Source organism: Engystomops pustulosus, chromosome 7, assembly GCF_040894005.1.
Source record: "Engystomops pustulosus chromosome 7, aEngPut4.maternal, whole genome shotgun sequence".
Classification (NCBI taxonomy): Eukaryota; Metazoa; Chordata; class Amphibia; order Anura; family Leptodactylidae; genus Engystomops; species Engystomops pustulosus.
This window is the reverse complement of record NC_092417.1, coordinates 165,691,255-165,711,214: the sequence shown is the minus strand read 5'-3', so window position 1 is coordinate 165,711,214 and position 19,960 is coordinate 165,691,255. Positions and strand designations below refer to the sequence as shown.

The window sequence follows — 19,960 nt, the reverse complement described above, 5'->3', positions numbered from 1 at the left end:
CAAGCCCACAAGAAGACGGCACAAATGCGGTTTTTTACCAATTTCACTGCATTTGGAATTTTTTTCCCGCTTCCTAGTACACGGCATGGAATATTCAATACCGTCACTATGAAGTGCAATTTGTTACGCAGAAAATAAGCCGTCACACAGCTCTGTACATGGAAAAATAAAAAAAGTTATGGATTTTTGATCATGGGGAGTAAAAAATGAAAAAACAAAAAAGGGCCCAGGTCCTGAAAGGGTTAATAGTGTCATATCCCGAAGACCTACCTTCCACATCTCCGCTTGCCTGCTGCTGTTCAAACTTTGCCTTCAGATCTTGCTGTGAGCGCAGGAAGCGGGTCTGTTTAGGAGCGGCTGGCGGGATCTTTACCCATTCCTCCTCCAATTCTTTAAGCTATGAAGAAATCGCAGTCACATGGTTAATCATAAAGACCAGAGATCAGTGCATAAATGAGCCAAAAGTTCATCCCCATTCAGTGTAGTCAGGGCTGAATCAAGAGGGAGGTGCGTGTCCCGGGGACCCCACCACTTTGCCCTTAAAAGAGCCCCAACCAAATGTGGGCGATCATGCATTCGCCAACAATGTATTTGGCTGCAGGCTCCCTGGGCCGAATCAACAATAAGTTTTCTGCTTTGCCATAGACAAACTGGTGTAAACAAAGAGGGCGGTGCCCTGCTGCTGGCTGCGCACCGTGTGACGTCACAGCGCTGCCATATTTTGTTTACATCAGATTGTCGATGGCAGAGCAGGGAACTTATTGTTCCGACTCCGCGAGGGAAGAGGACGACGGCAAGCAACGGGAAAATGATGGAAGGTTATTCAATTTTATTATAGGTGGGCTGTATATAGTTATTGCAGTGTTGTATATAGCAATTGCTGTTTTCTGTCTGGGCTACATTCAATGCGCTCCCCACCATATTTTGCGCCCAGGGACCCCCCACCTTTAAACAGCCCTGTATATAGTGATCATGCAGCTACAGCTCAGATTCAATTAAGGGCATCGCCAGATTACTGGTGGTAGAGTATCCCAATTACACTGCTTGTTCCATCTAGGGCAGTGATGGCTAACCTATGGCACTGGCGCCAGAGGTGGCACTCAGAGCCCTTTCTGTGGGCACTCAGGCCATCACCAGAGATGACTCCAGGTATATACTCGCAGGACTTGCTGTGCACAGAGCTATTTTAAAGTGACAGCTCGACCTGGGACTATTTTCTGCTTTATTGGTGTCCTCAGGTGCTGGTATCAATGAAATCTGTGACAGAGAAGGAAGTATAAATCACAAATTAAATTTTTGTGTTGGCACTTTGCGTTAAATAAGTGGGTCTTTGTTGTAGTTTGGGCACTCGGCCTCTAAAAGGTTTGCCATCACTGATCTAGGGGATGGTGGGACTGTTTTAACAGATTTTCTTGCATCTTTAATACCGAAATATTAACTTTGCCTGAAGCGCGTTGAGTCTTCCCTGGCTTTTAGTTTACGCACGCCCCACGCTGCAAGCCTCCCTTTGCTGCCGGGGAATGAGAAGAGAGGACACAACCCGCTCTCTCCACTCCTCGACTGACTTCAACGGCCGGATCGTAATACCCCCGCCGGCAGTAGGAGGGGGGTGTACATAAATAAAAGCCGGGAGCTGGTCGGGTGCTGTCTGCCCAAGCACCTCTGGCACATTCACAAAGTTCATATTTCAGTATTAAAGATGCAAGAAAACCTGTTAAAACAGTCTCCCCAATCCCCTAGACGAACAAGCAGTCTAATTAGGACACAACCATAAGTAATCTGGTGTCCTTTGAAAGGGGTGTTCCAGAGGTTGGAAAGCAGGTTTGCTTTAGTCTACAGACCGTGCCACAGTTTTGTCAACCGCTGTAAATGAGAGCCAAGCTGCAATACAAGTTCATCTACCACACACAGCGGTGCTGCTCTTCTAGATTTTGTTTGGAGTGTGGCTCCCCTCGTCCCCGAGTATTCAGCCAACGGGCAGAACCCCAGTGACCTTACGCTCATGACCCACAAATATAAAGATAGATTGGAGGCCAGTTTTTGACATCCAAACAAAGTGCCCTAGAAAACCCCATCTCACCTGCACGGGGTTAATGTTCTGCAACGGCGGCCTCAGAGCATCTCTGATCCAGCGATAGATCTCCACAGCGAGGAGCTTGGCTTCATCTCTTACCGCCTTCTCTCGAGACTCAAAAAGTTTTGGCAACACTTTAATAATTGGCTTCAGGGATGTGATTTTGGAACCAAATTCACTTAGGAGAGAAGACATGACATAAGTACGTGCATAGGAGTAGACACACACGCAGATGGTTATAGGCTCGGGGGGGGGGGCACTTACCTCAGGGCTCTCCTCAGGGTCTCCACACAGGCCACCACAATCTTGGGATTTTTATTATCCAGGCCTTTCAGCAGCTCCTCCTGTACAGTCTCACCCTTCTCTATCTCTATGTACATCAGGCAGATATCAGACCCAAGCTCTTTCGCTTTGGCTTTTGGCTGATTAAATACTTTATTCACGACACCCGACACAACCTCCCCCGTAGTCCTGGAAGAAGAACATGTGTTAAAACCAAGTATGAAAACAGATAACCAACAGATCTGCCATCAAAGTCATGCATGATAAACCAGGGACACTGATACCGGAACAGTGACTGCCATAATCTTATATTTCTTATCCATGGCCCCTCTCCAAAATCCACTTTTAAAAGTTATGCCAATGAGTCTAAAGGTCTCCTAGAGGTGTAACCAGAGCCCCTCCATGCGTTGTGTTGAAACTGCCTGTGCCATGAGATTGTAACAGGGAAAGGGTGGGGGTGGGGTGAAAGTATAACAGCCTGTGAAGCTATAGTACATGGTGTACACATTGAGTACATGGTAGGAGTAAGCGATATGCAAGACCATGTCACATGCCATTTTATCCGGCCTCAATAGTAGGAAACAAAAATTAACCAGACGTTACATTAGGTGGGCATCATGAATTGCAAATAAAACATTTCTGACTTACTTTCCCGCGACATGTGCATTCTCTATATACACCAGAGCGGCCTCCAGGCCTTTTAGCTGGGCGACAGCGTTTGACTCGGTGACAAACTTCTTGATCAGGCCGAGATACTTGGACCATTCCGGGCTCTTCTCATCCACAATCTTTTGGAACAATTTCAACGCTTCTTCGTAACCATTTAACCTGGCTTTCCATACCTACCGACAAAAGGTCAGAATTGCTTTTGAGAAGTCTATATATTTGCCATAAATAGCCGATTATAAACAAGGATGAAGGACCCTGCACACAAGTTTACTTTTATGGGTCAAGCCTTTAAAAAACGGTTACCCTTCCCTCAGCAAGTGCTGAGATCCGATGTGCAAGGCCCAATAAATGGCTATAAACCACAATGCAGACCACACACACGACCACTACCTAGGACTAGCTAAAGTATCTAAATTGGACAAACCATTTATCACAGCTGATAAGGTACTATACACATGAAATGACATGTGGTAGGAGTGATGTGGAGTCAGCTGGCCCCTGTGCACATGGTTGTGTCACCACAATGGCTCTGGGGGTACCACAGTACACAGCACCGCAGACCCCAGGGTGCAACTCATCATCCTCCAGCATCAACTCCCACTAAAGTTATCCAGAGACAAAGTAGCAGCAGCACAACACACTTTTAATCCAGGTTTGTAGCGCCCTTGTGTGTCCTCGGCAGGTCCTTCACCCTGCCATCTGGAGTGACCTGTTACAGCAGTTACTTAGAGCAAAGCCGGGGCTGAGGAAGCACAAAACCAAAATTCTGATACAGCTCCTACTCCAAGCAGAGGGTAGCAACTGTGGTCTTAGGGATCTGGGCAGGTTTCAGTCTTAAGAGTTTTCTGCTCTGTGCTACAACAGCTGTAGAGCGGACTTTTCACAGTTCTGCTGCTACTAATATACACAAAAAGGTATGATTACACCGCTCTTGGTCTATAATACAAGATCTTTTAGGCTACCCCTATATCAGAGCTCCTGCACAGTAGGAGATGGAGATATAAAACGTGCTTGGGTCTCCATTTTGTTAGATTAGAAGTTGACAGGGGTTCTAGCAGAGAACACTAATCTTCTATACATTATAACGGACAGATTTGCCACTCCATGGATAAAACAGAAATAAACCGGATGACTGAACCACATTGCTTCAAGGAACAAACTAAAAATAGAAGCCAAGCATCAATCCCGCCCCAGTTATCGATAAGACTGAGGAAGCAGGATTCATGTGACATACAAGATGCTGGGTCATCACCAGAACCTCCGGCGGCTCCTGTATACATCCAATGTAAAGAGCACTCACCTTGTGTTCACATTTCTGGTCTATAGGAAGCTTCATCCACTCGCTGTCGTCCCCCATGATGACTCCCTGCGTCTGTCAGCACTTCAGAAATCTGCAAGGAAACCACAAGGGTCAATAAATAGAACCAAAACCCAAGGGGACACCATGACGGGTGCCAGGACACAACCGCTCACTGCAACGGATATGACTATTGCCATTATTATCCATCATTTATTCTAAACTATAACTATTAACTTCATTTCAAAAACAAAAAAAATGCCTAATGACAAAGCAGATATCCCCCCAATCTATTGCTACATTATCTTTGAGGCTGCGTCCTCCGTCAACAAATGGGATCACGGGCAAGTTCTTCCGATGGAAAGGAGGTCATGTAGCATAAAAGACCCGAACTGTCTCAAAAATAGATTTGAGATGCGAGACTTCAACTTTGTAACAATCGCATTTGTAATCAGCACAGAAACATACAACTGGGAATGTTCTCTGTGGTGCACAGCTATGCGACGTGTTGTTCCTAGTGCTGAACACAGATCTGGAGCCACTGGATCCAGTCCATACGAGCCTCCATGAGACTCTGTGACCCACAAGAGATTACAGATCAGACTGCAGAGATTCATTTTCTGAAACAACTTTGCATGGTTTGTAATGGGAAGAAGGTCATGTAGGATATGAAAAAAAATAATAAATAAAAAAAAAAAAAAAAGTCTAATTTTGCGCCAGAATCTGCAGCTACATGTCACTTATTTTCTATAGATGTAAAATACAGTAGCTGTAAACCTTGTCGCTGCAGATTTTTCATGTGCTTGACACCAGTGAATTCTACAGGAGCCTGGACTTTTTAAAAATTATAATTTTTTTTAATTTAAATGGGTTTTCCCACAAAGCAAGTTACGGCAGCTCGTGATGGGGTCAGATGTACCCCCGTCGCAACCAGAGATACCCAGAGCAGCTGGACGCACATGCTGCCCAGTTCATCTTTATGGAGCCAACGGAGATTGCTGATCAAGGTTCTTATGATCCGTTGGGGTCCCACTGCTCGTTTTGTTGGAGAACCCCCTTTATGACTCCCTAATTCCCTTTTAGCGTTTCTCCACCAACCTCCCCAATAACAAATAAGCTTGAGGTTTTGTGGTGCCAAAATCTATGGGCAGAAATCAGTTCCCGTATGAGTACAATGCACACGCTGGCACGTCCTGGGCCAGGAGAGCCAGCGTGACCACTATCTGTGTAATTATACAGGCCGGGCCGCGGGTGTGGTACCAGCGTCTACTGAAAGCCACTTGTCAACATGTATTCGTGCACTAGAAAGACTAGTCATCCTGCCGATGGATCTAGACATTAAGACTTATTACTGCACCTTTTCCCAATTTACTGAAAGGTGGGAATAACCCATTTTATGCAGTCGCCATAACTCCCATAGAGGCAAGTTCTGAAGTTTTAACTCTCCCGAATCTCTCTGAGCTTCATTTTAGACTCCACACAGCAGAGTTTCCAACCCGGTGGTCAGGAGAAACCAAGATTGGAAAAAAAATCCATTACCTCAAAGCCAGACTAAAAACCACATGTGCAGGAAGTGCGGCCCCCTCTGGTCCCCTATAGCCAAGCAATCCGCCAAGACTGGAGAAACGTTGGGTGCGTCGCTCACAAACCATTTTCTCATACAAGTCGAGTCGGATTCTACATGGGACACATCTCCATCTAAAACCTTCCATTTTTTTAAAAAAAATTCTGTTACGGCCTCCTACAATGAAAAGCTCCAATGCAGGTGTAAAGTGAGTTCAACGTGCAAAATCATGGCCAGTGGGCCCCAAGGGTGGACAGGACTTTAAGGAAATTAATCAATAAAATTAAGTATTATAAACCAGGGGCACTCACTCAGATCCAGGCACCGTGCCTGTGGTAATCTTATATTTGTTATCCATGGCCTCCTTCCTTTATATTACGCTTTATATTATGCTAATGAACCTGAAGGGCTCAGTGGGCGTTACACAGAGCCCCTCCGTACAGCACTTTTACCCCAGTAATAATAATTTATATAGTGCACACAGATGACGCAGCGCTGCACAAAGCATTACAAATTGGTCACTGTCCCCTTGGGGCTCACAATCTAAGCAACCTACCAGTATGTTTTGGAGTGTGGGAGGAAACCGGAGGACCCGGAAGAAACCTACACAAGCACAGAGAGAACATACAAACTCTGTGCAGCGCTGAAGTCCTGAGTTCTAGTCCCACCCAGGTCAACATCTGCAAAATCTCCTTAAACGCTCCTTAGTGTTACAACCTGTGAAGCTACAGCAAGGAAGGGCTCTGGTAATGTTCCCCAGAGCCCTTTAGGATAATTGTAAAAGTTGATTTGAGAAGAAAGGAGATCATGAACAACAAGTATAAGAAGATCACCACAGTCCCGATGCCCGGATCTATGAATAAGTGTCCCTGGTTTATACATCCTCGATTTTAACGGTAGGTTATACATCAGCTTTGCTCTTCAATTGGTTCATCCAGACGCTACAAACACTGCACACAGCCAACCAGGGCACAGGTCATTGGACTTAAACCCGCAAAAGGTCAATTACTGCCAGTGTTATATCCATTGTTTTTCATCAATGCAAAAGCTGAAAGCTAAAGGAGACTCAGATTCAACAATGAAACAAATCAGTAAGTGACGTGCCGTCATACAGGACTACACACCTATTAATATCAGTAACAAGGTTCTGAGCGCCCATTACCTGCGCCCCCAGGAGATCCGCTCACATACACACTACTCCCTGCAGAACGTCTTCACATGGAGACAGCCATCCAACTACCAGCCCTATTCCTGTAACAGGCCCAGAGCACCTGAGGTTGTCACAGACAATGGGAGCCAAGCCGACACAGGTGACATCAAAGGAGATCACAGGCGCCACAAGTAACAGCAGGACAACCAGGTGCCATTTGTCACCACCTTGAATGAAGACTAATGGGCGCTTACATATCTGACAAAACCATGAAGGAAATCCATCATCGGGAATCTGAAGCAGATCCCATCTCACTGCACCATATAGGTCCCATCACTTCATATATAGGTTATATTCCAGAGCTCCGTACACCCCCCCATCAGCAGTATATACACAGCACTACAGGTACATGTAAGGACGGCTCTGTACATCTCATCAGCAGTATATACACAGCACTACAGGTACATGTAAGGACGGCTCTGTACATCTCATCAGCGGTATATACACAGTACTACAGGTACATGTAAGGACGGCTCTGTACATCTCATCAGCGGTATATACACAGCACTACAGGTACATGTAAGGACGGCTCCGTACACCCCCCCCATCAGCAGTATATACACAGTACTACAGGTACATGTAAGGACGGCTCCGTACACCCCCCCCCCCCATCAGCGGTATATACACAGCACTACAGGTACATGTAAGGACGGCTCCATATACCCCATCAGCAGTATATACACAGCACTACAGGTACATGTAAGGACGGCTCTGTACATCTCATCAGCAGTATATACACAGTACTACAGGTACATGTAAGGACGGCTCTGTACATCTCATCAGCGGTATATACACAGCACTACAGGTACATGTAAGGACGGCTCCGTACACCCCCCCCATCAGCAGTATATACACAGTACTACAGGTACATGTAAGGACGGCTCCGTACACCCCCCCCCCCCATCAGCGGTATATACACAGCACTACAGGTACATGTAAGGACGGCTCCATATACCCCATCAGCAGTATATACACAGCACTACAGGTACATGTAAGGACGGCTCCATACATCTCATCAGCGGTATATACACAGCACTACAGGTACATGTAAGGACGGCTCCGTACATCTCATCAGCGGTATATACACAGCACTACAGGTACATGTAAGGACGGCTCCGTACACCCCCCATCAGCAGTATATACACAGTACTACAGGTACATGTAAGGACGGCTCCATACATCTCATCAGCAGTATATACACAGCACTACAGGTACATGTAAGGACGGCTCCGTACATCTCATCAGCGATATATACACAGCACTACAGGTACATGTAAGGACGGCTCCGTACATCTCATCAGCGGTATATACACAGCACTACAGGTACATGTAAGGACGGCTCCGTACACCCCCCATCAGCAGTATATACACAGTACTACAGGTACATGTAAGGACGGCTCCGTACACCCCCCATCAGCAGTATATACACAGCACTACAGGTACATGTAAGGACGGCTCCGTACACCCCCCATCAGCAGTATATACACAGCACTACAGGTACATGTAAGGACGGCTCCGTACACCCCCCATCAGCAGTATATACACAGTACTACAGGTACATGTAAGGACGGCTCCGTACACCCCCCCATCAGCAGTATATACACAGCACTACAGGTACATGTAAGGACGGCTCCGTACACCCCCCCATCAGCAGTATATACACAGCACTACAGGTACATGTAAGGACGGCTCCGTACATCTCATCAGCGATATATACACAGCACTACAGGTACATGTAAGGACGGCTCCGTACATCTCATCAGCAGTATATACACAGCACTACAGGTACATGTAAGGACGGCTCCGTACATCTCATCAGCGATATATACACAGCACTACAGGTACATGTAAGGACGGCTCCGTACACCCCATCAGCAGTATATACACAGTACTACAGGTACATGTAAGGACGGCTCCGTACACCCCATCAGCAGTATATACACAGCACTACAGGTACATGTAAGGACGGCTCCGTACACCCCATCAGCAGTATATACACAGCACTACAGGTACATGTAAGGACGGCTCCGTACACCCCATCAGCGGTATATACACAGCACTACAGGTACATGTAAGGACAGCTCCATATACCCCATCAGCAGTATATACACAGCACTACAGGTACATGTAAGGACGGCTCCGTACATCTCATCAGCGGTATATACACAGCACTACAGGTACATGTAAGGACGGCTCCATATACCCCATCAGCAGTATATACACAGCACTACAGGTACATGTAAGGACGGCTCCGTACATCTCATCAGCGGTATATACACAGTACTACAGGTACATGTAAGGACGGCTCCGTACATCTCATCAGCAGTATATACACAGCACTACAGGTACATGTAAGGACAGCTCCATATACCCCATCAGCAGTATATACACAGTACTACAGGTACATGTAAGGACGGCTCCGTACATCTCATCAGCGGTATATACACAGCACTACAGGTACATGTAAGGACAGCTCCATATACCCCATCAGCAGTATATACACAGCACTACAGGTACATGTAAGGACGGCTCCGTACATCTCATCAGCAGTATATACACAGCACTACAGGTACATGTAAGGACGGCTCCGTACACCCCCCCCCATCAGCAGTATATACACAGCACTACAGGTACATGTAAGGACGGCTCCGTATACCCCATCAGCAGTATATACACAGTACTACAGGTACATGTAAGGACAGCTCCATATACCCCATCAGCAGTATATACACAGCACTACAGGTACATGTAAGGGCGGCTCTGTACATCTCATCAGCAGTATATACACAGCACTACAGGTACATGTAAGGGCGGCTCTGTACATCTCATCAGCGGTATATACACAGCACTACAGGTACATGTAAGGACGGCTCCTTACATCTCATCAGCGGTATATACACAGCACTACAGGTACATGTAAGGACGGCTCCGTACACCCCCCCCCCCCCATCAGCAGTATATACACAGCACTACAGGTACATGTAAGGACGGCTCCGTACATCTCATCAGCGGTATATACACAGCACTACAGGTACATGTAAGGACGGCTCCGTACACCCTCCCCCATCAGCGGTATATACACAGCACTACAGGTACATGTAAGGACGGCTCCATACATCTCATCAGCGATATATACACAGCACTACAGGTACATGTAAGGACGGCTCCGTATACCCCATCAGCAGTATATACACAGCACTACAGGTACATGTAAGGACGGCTCCGTACATCTCATCAGCGGTATATACACAGCACTACAGGTACATGTAAGGACGGCTCCGTACACCCCCCATCAGCAGTATATACACAGTACTACAGGTACATGTAAGGACGGCTCCGTACATCTCATCAGCAGTATATACACAGTACTACAGGTACATGTAAGGACGGCTCCGTACACCCCATCAGCAGTATATACACAGCACTACAGGTACATGTAAGGACAGCTCCATATACCCCATCAGCAGTATATACACAGCACTACAGGTACATGTAAGGACGGCTCCGTATACCCCATCAGCAGTATATACACAGTACTACAGGTACATGTAAGGACAGCTCCATATACCCCATCAGCAGTATATACACAGCACTACAGGTACATGTAAGGGCGGCTCTGTACATCTCATCAGCGGTATATACACAGCACTACAGGTACATGTAAGGACGGCTCCTTACATCTCATCAGCGGTATATACACAGCACTACAGGTACATGTAAGGACGGCTCCGTACACCCCCCCCATCAGCAGTATATACACAGTACTACAGGTACATGTAAGGACGGCTCCGTACATCTCATCAGCAGTATATACACAGCACTACAGGTACATGTAAGGACGGCTCCATACATCTCATCAGCGGTATATACACAGCACTACAGGTACACGTAAGGACAGCTCCATATACCCCATCAGCAGTATATACACAGCACTACAGGTACATGTAAGGACAGCTCCATACATCTCATCAGCGGTATATACACAGCACTACAGGTACATGTAAGGACGGCTCCATACATCTCATCAGCGGTATATACACAGCACTACAGGTACATGTAAGGGCGGCTCTGTACATCTCATCAGCAGTATATACACAGCACTACAGGTACATGTAAGGACGGCTCCATACATCTCATCAGCGGTATATACACAGCACTACAGGTACATGTAAGGACGGCTCCATACATCTCATCAGCGGTATATACACAGCACTACAGGTACATGTAAGGACGGCTCCATACATCTCATCAGCAGTATATACACAGTACTACAGGTACATGTAAGGACGGCTCCGTACACCCCCCATCAGCAGTATATACACAGCACTACAGGCACATGTAAGGACGGCTCCATATACCCCATCAGCAGTATATACACAGTACTACAGGTACATGTAAGGACGGCTCTGTACACCCCCCCATCAGCAGTATATACACAGCACTACAGGTACATGTAAGGACGGCTCCGTACATCTCATCAGCGGTATATACACAGCACTACAGGTACATGTAAGGACGGCTCCGTACACCCCCCATCAGCAGTATATACACAGTACTACAGGTACATGTAAGGACGGCTCCGTACACCCCATCAGCAGTATATACACAGCACTACAGGTACATGTAAGGACGGCTCCATACATCTCATCAGCGGTATATACACAGTACTACAGGTACATGTAAGGACGGCTCCGTACACCCCCCATCAGCGGTATATACACAGTACTACAGGTACATGTAAGGACGGCTCCGTACACCCCATCAGCGGTATATACATAGCACTACAGGTACATGTAAGGACGGCTCCGTACACCCCCCCCCCCCCCCCATCAGCGGTATATACACAGTACTACAGGTACATGTAAGGACGGCTCCGTACACCCCCCCCCCCATCAGCGGTATATACACAGCACTACAGGTACATGTAAGGACGGCTCCGTACACCCCCCATCAGCAGTATATACACAGCACTACAGGTACATGTAAGGACGGCTCCGTACACCCCATCAGCAGTATATACACAGTACTACAGGTACATGTAAGGACGGCTCCGTACACCCCATCAGCAGTATATACACAGCACTACAGGTACATGTAAGGACGGCTCCGTACACCCCATCAGCAGTATATACACAGCACTACAGGTACATGTAAGGACAGCTCCATATACCCCATCAGCAGTATATACACAGCACTACCTGGGGGGTGGTGGTTTCTAATGCTCAGACCTGGAGGCTTTAAAGTCTTATTTCCTGTTCTACTTGTCAATAAATAATGAAGGGAAAAAAATTATTCTTTAAGATGCAGAACACAAGATATTCCTGGCAGCGAGAGTGTTCTATAATATTTTATGTGGACGCTAACACTTTTGGAGAGTTGTAGAGGTGGTGAATTATTGGGGTATAGTGATGGGAAGACAGGCAAACCTGAAAACTGGCCTCTAATAACTGTAAAGGGATTTTCCTGTTACTCCTCCTGGTATCACTACACCTCCCAAACATGGCAGCACCTACTGGTCATCTAAATCAAGGGATAACCCCCTCCCTATAAGGTAACCATGAAATTAGGGGAAAAAACCCTTATGAAAAGATGCCACAAGTTATATTATGGGTAATGCAATACAATATAAAGACTTCTTAAGAAAGGCAAGTGTTCTCCTTTGAAAAGGGAACCTGTCACCAGATTTTACCCCATTATACCACCTCCCCCCTCTGGTAGGGGATAAAGTGTCCTTTAGAGATATTTGGCACCAAAGGGGGAATTCTATATCTCTAGCAAAACACGCACACCATATTTGAAGACATGTATGTGACAATGAGCACAGAAGTGTCATTTTGTCAGAGAGGAGTCAATTTTAGAGGTTGCAGGGGGAGTGTTAAAGCAGATGCCAACATCTTCATACCTAGAAAAATGGTGGGGGTGTCATACCAAATATAGAATTTAGAATCTCCTCTTTCAGATCCTGGGAGCACCAGAGATACAGGCAGGTACATACATAGTTGGGAATGTGAGCTGCAGAGAAGGGTCCAGTTCCAGGTCCAGGAGTCTATACATAGAGACTGTAGTGATTCTCCCTGTGCAGCCTCTAAAATTTGACTGCTCTCAGACAAAATACAACTCCTTTCTGCACATTTTCCCATGCCGTTGAAGATTTGGTGGTTTAATGCTGGTGACAGGTTCCCTTTAGGTCAGTCACATGCACAAGAGCCCCTTGCAGTTTTTTTGTGGCCCAGCTGGAAGGGGAGGGCCACACATAATGCCAGCTATGTGTCTGTGGAGCTATAATACATCATGCCATGTATATGCTGGGGGCCTATACTGGCACCTGTCTATAGCCATCATGTATAGGCAACTTCATGGACTAATCCGCGCCGTTTCCCCAGACGCCCCTGTACTGTAAGCTGCAGCCGAGTAGGTGGATGGGAGACACTGCACAGCTGAGGCTCCGGAGCAGTGTATTACACGGGGCGTGCAGCACCCCCATCCTGCAGCACTTAAACACTACACCACCCAGTACGGGCAGGGCCGCTGCCGGTACAGGCCCCCGTTACCTCCGCCCGGGGCTGGAGACGCCTCTCACAAAGGGCTCGGCGGCGGCATCTCCCGGAGACCACGGAGCGGCGCAGCCAATGATGTCACGGTCTGGACACGGGGCCCCGCCCCTTCCGCCAGCCGGAGCCAATGACAGCCGCGCGGCGCCTGCCTCAGCACCAGCTCCCGCCCGCTGCTAACACTGCCCGGCACACCCACCCGCCATGGCACACGTGACTGCCGGAGGATGCGCCAAGGAGGGAGGCAGTGCCCAAACACACACATCAGAGCCGGAGGATGCGCCAGGGAGGGGGGCAGTGCCATCACACACACACACCAGAGCCGGAGAATGCGCCAGGGAGGGGGCAGTGCCAACACACACACACCAGAGCCGGAGAATGCGCCAAGGAGGGGGGCAGTGCCCAAACACACACACACACACACGAGCCGGAGGATGCGCCAGGGAGGGGGGCAGTGCCATCACACACACGAGCCGGAGGATGCGCCAGGGAGGGGGGCAGTGCCATCACACACACGAGCCGGAGGATGCGCCAGGGAGGGGGGCAGTGCCATCACACACACCAGAGCCGGAGGATGCGCCAGGGAGGGGGGCAGTGCCATCACACACACCAGAGCCGGAGGATGCGCCAGGGAGGGGGCAGTGCCATCACACACACCAGAGCCGGAGGATGCGCCAGGGAGGGGGCAGTGCCAACACACACACACCAGAGCCGGAGGATGCGCCAGGGAGGGGGCAGTGCCAACACACACACACCAGAGCCGGAGGATGCGCCAGGGAGGGGAGCAGTGCCATCACACACACCAGAGCCGGAGGATGCGCCAGGGAGGGGGGCAGTGCCCAAACACATCACCTTAGGATGTACCAGGGAAGGGGTAGGCACATTACAGGAAGTGTCAGGTGGGCAATGGGAAAGCACAAATGTTCCAAAACCCTGCGGGGGCCAGGCCATGTCCCTCACATCACTCTCCTTCCAATGTCCCCTTAAAAAATCCAATACTCACCTTCCTTGTTGTTCCCCAGCAGTCTTCTCTTCTACATTAGTGCAAGGCTCCATTGTCAGGAGACACATTATGAAGACATTACACGCACTGGCAATAGAGCAGCGCATTCATGTGCAAATGAAGGAAGAGAAGACAGACAGCAGCCCAAAACCGGTGGTGGGAAATACTGCTCTAATAGCATCTTTAGCCTCCTAATATTAGCAAACAGTACACAAAGCATATATCTTATTAAATCACAGCAGCCTGCGGGGACTTCTCTCCATGCAGGCTTGCTATCTTTTCATTGATCAGATATATGCAAGGTGTACAGTTAGCTAATTCTAGGAGGCTAAGGAACCTGCAATGATGTCGGCTAGAGTAGGCCTCAACTTGCTATAGATATCCTGGATACCAAGTAAAATTATATAGAATTTATGTGGATGTAAGGGAAACAGTTTTTAGCTAGAAGGGTGTCAGTTAGGGTTCTATGGGAATGTGTCACTAGCTGTATTAGTGAAAATGTGGTGACAGGTTCCCTTTAATAGGTAGATTCCTAATGGTAACTTTGTAGTATTGAAGTGACAACTCTCTCCTCCCCTCCCACTAACTAGTTGCTTCCATGTCACAGACCAGGGAAATCTCATTGATCGGTTACATGGCTGCACTGTCCAGCACAGTCCCTATACATGTATGTACGGTGCCGATCCTACTGCAGGACATCCAACTACTATACATATAAAAAGACCCTCATTCCAGTGATCAGACCCCAATCCCACAACCCCTTTAAGAGTGGTTGTCAAGTTTCAACAAATAATTCATAGTTCGTGTAACTTTTAAGTTTTACAAATGTCCATTATACTTTCTGTATCAATTCCACACCATTTTCTAGATCTCGGCTTGCTTGCAATTTATAGGAAGCTTCATGGTTTACTTCCTGTGGATATGAACCATTACATGACATCACATGACCAGGGACCGATTCTTAGCCACAGCAAGTAAACAATAAAGCCAATAGAATGACATATACAATTATTTTCCGAAAATGGACAACCCCTCTAACGTTTGAAGAGGACCCAATTTGTCACCCAATTTATCGGCACTAGGAGCTGCTTACTAAAGTAAGCAGCTCCTAGTGCTTGGTCAAACGTCGCAGTGTTAGAGTGATAGCGTTACCGGAAACCTCCGGTAACGCTATCAAACACTGCGGCGGGGTACAAATGTAATTGTCGGACGGCTCGCAAAGCTGTCCGACAAATTCATGAGGTGGCGGGGTTGGGGCGTGGCTAGGGGCGGTGACTGCCGCCTATCGCGCGGCAGTCACTGCCGGCCTATGGAGCGAGCGGGGTGGCCCGGGGAAGAGGCAGCGCCTCGGACCGCCCCCTCATGAATACATCGGACAGCTTTGCGAGCTGTCCGATGATTACATTGTACTCCGCCGCAGTGTTTGATAGCGTTACCGGAGGTTTCCGGTAACGCTATCGCTCTAACACTGCGGCGTTTGACTTGGTAACTTTAGTAAGCAGCTCCTAGTGCCGAAAATTTAGATGACAGGTCCTCTTTAGGGTTAAGTTTAAAAGGGTATTCTCATCTGGGCACTCACATCCAAATTCATTAAAGGGAACCCGTCACCACCATTTTCACAAATACAGGTAGAGGCAGGTTCCTATAGAGCCCTAGTAAGTTTCTGCCACCCTGCTTGTAGCTAAAGTAGTTTGAGTTATAATCTTGCCTGGTATATATGCAGCTTTGGAGCGAGTCGAGGGGGTGTGGCCTAATGGCAAGTGACCAGGGTGACATCAAAGGTCCTTAAGCTACTTAATATTAGCAAACTAAACCCCATGTACATATCTGATCACATAAAACAATCACAGCAGCCTCCATGGACTTCTACTCCTCTCCATGCAGGCTGCTGTGATTTCATGACATACATGCTTAGTGTAAAGTTCCTAACTCTACAAAAGCGATAGGACCTGTGATGATGTCACCCTGGTCACATGACATTATAGCAGCATACAGCAATAGGGATGGAGAGAAGCTGCTGGACTCAGCCCGAGGAGGCCACGCCCACCTGGACTCGCTATAGCCATGCTTAGTTGCCAGGTAAAACTATAAAAAGTTGAATATATGGGAATCTCAGGGGAATAATTTTTAGCTACAAGCAGGGTGTCAGATAGTAACTATAGCTCTATAGGAACCTGTCACTACCTGTATTTGAGAAAATAGAGATGACGGGTTCCCTTTAACCCCTTCCCGCCGCAGCCCTTTTTCTTTTTTGCGTTTCCATTTTTTACTCCGCACCTTAAAAAATCTATGTCTTTTAATTTTTCCACGTACACAGCCGTGTTATGGTTTTTCTGAGCAACAAATTACACTTCAAAATGGTGGTATTTAATATTCCATGCCGTGTACTGGGAAAAAATTCCAAATGCAGTGAAAACGCATTTGTACCATATTCTTGTGGGCTTGGATTTTAGGGATTGCACCATATTCTTGTGGGCTTGGATTTTAGGGATTGCACTGTATGCCCCAGATTCTTTGGGTCGGTACGATTACAGGGGATACCAAATTTGTATAGGTTTTATGATGTTTTCATACATTTACAAAAAAAAAAAAAAAAAAAACACTGTACAAAATTTTTTTTTTGGATTTTACCATCTACTGGCGCTAATAACTTTTTTATGCTTTGGGAGGTGTTTTTTGCGTCTTTTAATGACGTTTACAATGTTATTTTTGGGACTATACGACCTTTTGATCACTTTCTATAAAATGTCTTTTTTTAAATGGCAAAAAATGCCATTTTCGACTTTGGGCGCCATTTTCTCTTATGATGTTAGTTTTGATAGATCGGGCATTTTCAGACGCGTCGATACCTAATTCGTTTATGATTTTTACTGTTTATATCAGTTCTAGGGAAAGGGGGTGATTTGAGTTGTGTTTTTTTTAAAAGCTTTTTTTATTTGTACTATTTTTCAGACTCCCTAGGGTACTTTAACCCTAGGTAACAAACCTATCACATACTGCCATACTACTGTATTATGTCACATGTCGGAAAGGGGTTAATCTGCCATATAAACATTTCTTCAATTGGATGTCATTAAAAAAAATGTACCTGTGTGAAGGAGACGGACCGCGGCTGGGGACATCAGCAGCGCAGGACGAGGTAAGTAGATGTTTATTATTTTTAAATAGCCCACCCCAGCCCGGCCCTTAGTAATTTTTAAAACCCGGATAACCCCTTTAAATTAAAATGCCCAGATGGAAATAACCCTTTAAGTTAGGCCCACAAGTTATATTATTAACCAGGCTAGACCAACGATCCCAGATACACCCCCTCATCCCTGGAAAGCAAATATCAATATCTATGCAATAGTTATAACACATGGTGCATTCCTTTAAGGAACAGGTAGAACCACAGCGGGTGCAGGACGACATTTGTTCAGTCACAATGTAAAGTTTGCACAGCAACACATCCAGGACACGAGGACTCCTGGGAGCAGGCGTCTATAGCCCTGAGCACACACTGTACAGCAGCATCGGGGAGAATGGCAAATATGCACTGGGTCAACAGGGCAAGGACAACCTGACCCCCTCTGATTCATAATAGGTGGGTGCAGTGTCCAGGGCCACTATAGGCAGGGGCTTTGCTTATACCGACACCAAATAACCTGCATTATACTCTATAATCAAGATCAGTTTTAGTTGCCATTGGAAACAGTCAACAAGTTACTCAAGCAGATTAAAACACATTAAAAGGATCTGCAAGTAGCACATTATAGAGCATGAGGAGCTGAGCAGATCCGTGTACAATTATGGACAGAGATTCAGTATAACTAGTCACTTATTTACACCTGGGTTCTTCCTATGAGATTCAGCAATCAGCCTCATCAGTGATTGACCTCCCTGGCTGATATCTGCACAGCTCCTCCTGCTCTATAACATGCTGCCTGCAGATAGGACACTATGTACAATCTGCTCAGCTCCTCCTGCTCTATAACATACAGGAAACACCACAAATCACAGCATATACCATACGGCTCTTCAGCATATAATATACAGGTAACAGCCTTTATACCAACAATACAAATAAAGTCAAGAATTGCCAAATATTTTGAGTTTTTTGTGATTAGAATTAGTAAATATTGGTCCTAAACATTGCAGGTTTAGGACCAAGGATGAGCAGATCCAGCACATAGGAGATCCCCATAGGAATGTCAGTGTCATCCATCTCACCCCCGGCAGATCCCACAGAGCAGCCCCTCTCCCCTTCATACCCCCATTACCACTGCAGCCCACCCTGTGTAGGCCATGTCCGGGCCAGATCCCGCCCCCACACACCGGTGCTGAGTCACGAGCAGCCCCTGACCTGTTTCCTCGCCGCGATATTCCCGGCACACACCGGGGCTCCCCGATTCCTCCGCCGTTTGGGCTGCCCGTTTGAACTGTCTTCACTGCGCAGTATCCTTAAACCTGATTGGTTCACAGCGCGACAGCAGCGGCCGCAGCCTGATTGGGCGGTTTGAATGCGGTGGGCGGAGCTGGGTGTTGGGTTGCTGTGGCGCGCTCGGCTGAGTCAGTCAGGCCGGTCAGGCCGCGGGTGTGCGAGGAGGGGCACTTTTCCAGAGCTCTCCAGAGCTAGGGCTCTTTTCACACCTGCGTTTTTTTATGGTGCAAAAATGAGGGCCCTGTCAGATTTAGCACACTGAACCTTGGTTAGGTCTTCAGATAAAATTTCTTACACGTTTTTCAAGCAAGTGTATGGGGGATGCATAAAAATGCATTGCACACAAGGCTGCGTTCACACATGGCATTGCTCCTGCCGCGATCAGGGCCGATTCTGGCCATTTTGCTGCCTGAGGTGAAAAAACAAAATGATGATCCCCGCCCCCTCTACTATATTTGTCTCACCAAAATTGAAAGTAAATCTATAAGGGCACGTTCACAAGTTCCGCTAGTGCACAGGGGGCGGAGCTCGGGGGCGATCGCATATGCATTTCAAGAGAAACTCATGCGATCAGGTTATCAATCGCATGCGTTTCTCGGGAAACGCATATACGATCGACCCGAGCCCCGCCCCCTGTGCTCTGAGCTTGTGTTACCCTCTCATCCTCATAGACTGTAAGCTCTTGTGTCACCCCCTCATCCTCATAGACTGTAAGCTCTTGTGTCCCCCCTCATCCTCATAGACTGTAAGCTCTTGTGTCACCCCCTCATCCTCATAGACTGTAAGCTCTTGTGTCACCCCCTCATCCTCATAGACTGTGAGCTCTTGTGCCACCCTCATCCTCATAGACTGTAAGCTCTTGTGTCACCCCTCATCCTCATAGACTGTAA

The 19,960-nt window shown here is 47.2% G+C and overlaps 1 protein-coding gene and 1 non-coding gene across 7 annotated transcripts in view; both read right to left on the bottom strand.

The window, feature by feature from the left end:
• The window catches only part of CKAP5 (cytoskeleton associated protein 5), a 41,291-nt gene extending 22,140 nt beyond the window's left edge, over window positions 1-19,151 (bottom strand). For 5 of the 6 annotated variants that reach the window (XM_072118764.1, XM_072118766.1, XM_072118767.1 and 2 more), the window contains exons 1-6: window positions 18,993-19,151; window positions 4,326-4,416; window positions 3,005-3,198; window positions 2,339-2,545; window positions 2,081-2,252; window positions 271-397 (exon numbers count right to left, since the gene is read on the bottom strand). In XM_072118764.1, the coding sequence (XP_071974865.1) occupies window positions 271-397; window positions 2,081-2,252; window positions 2,339-2,545; window positions 3,005-3,198; window positions 4,326-4,382 (757 nt within the window). In that variant the 5' untranslated portion in view covers window positions 4,383-4,416; window positions 18,993-19,151. Of the gene's footprint in view, window positions 1-270; window positions 398-2,080; window positions 2,253-2,338; window positions 2,546-3,004; window positions 3,199-4,325; window positions 4,417-13,647; window positions 13,767-18,992 lie in introns of those variants that run through there. The other variant, XM_072118765.1, reaches the window with a different exon arrangement.
• On the bottom strand, window positions 3,506-3,613 carry LOC140071475 (small nucleolar RNA SNORD67). The gene has a single exon (XR_011849170.1). It is a non-coding gene; the product is annotated as a small nucleolar RNA SNORD67 (small nucleolar RNA).
• Window positions 19,152-19,960: the final 809 nt, after the last annotated feature.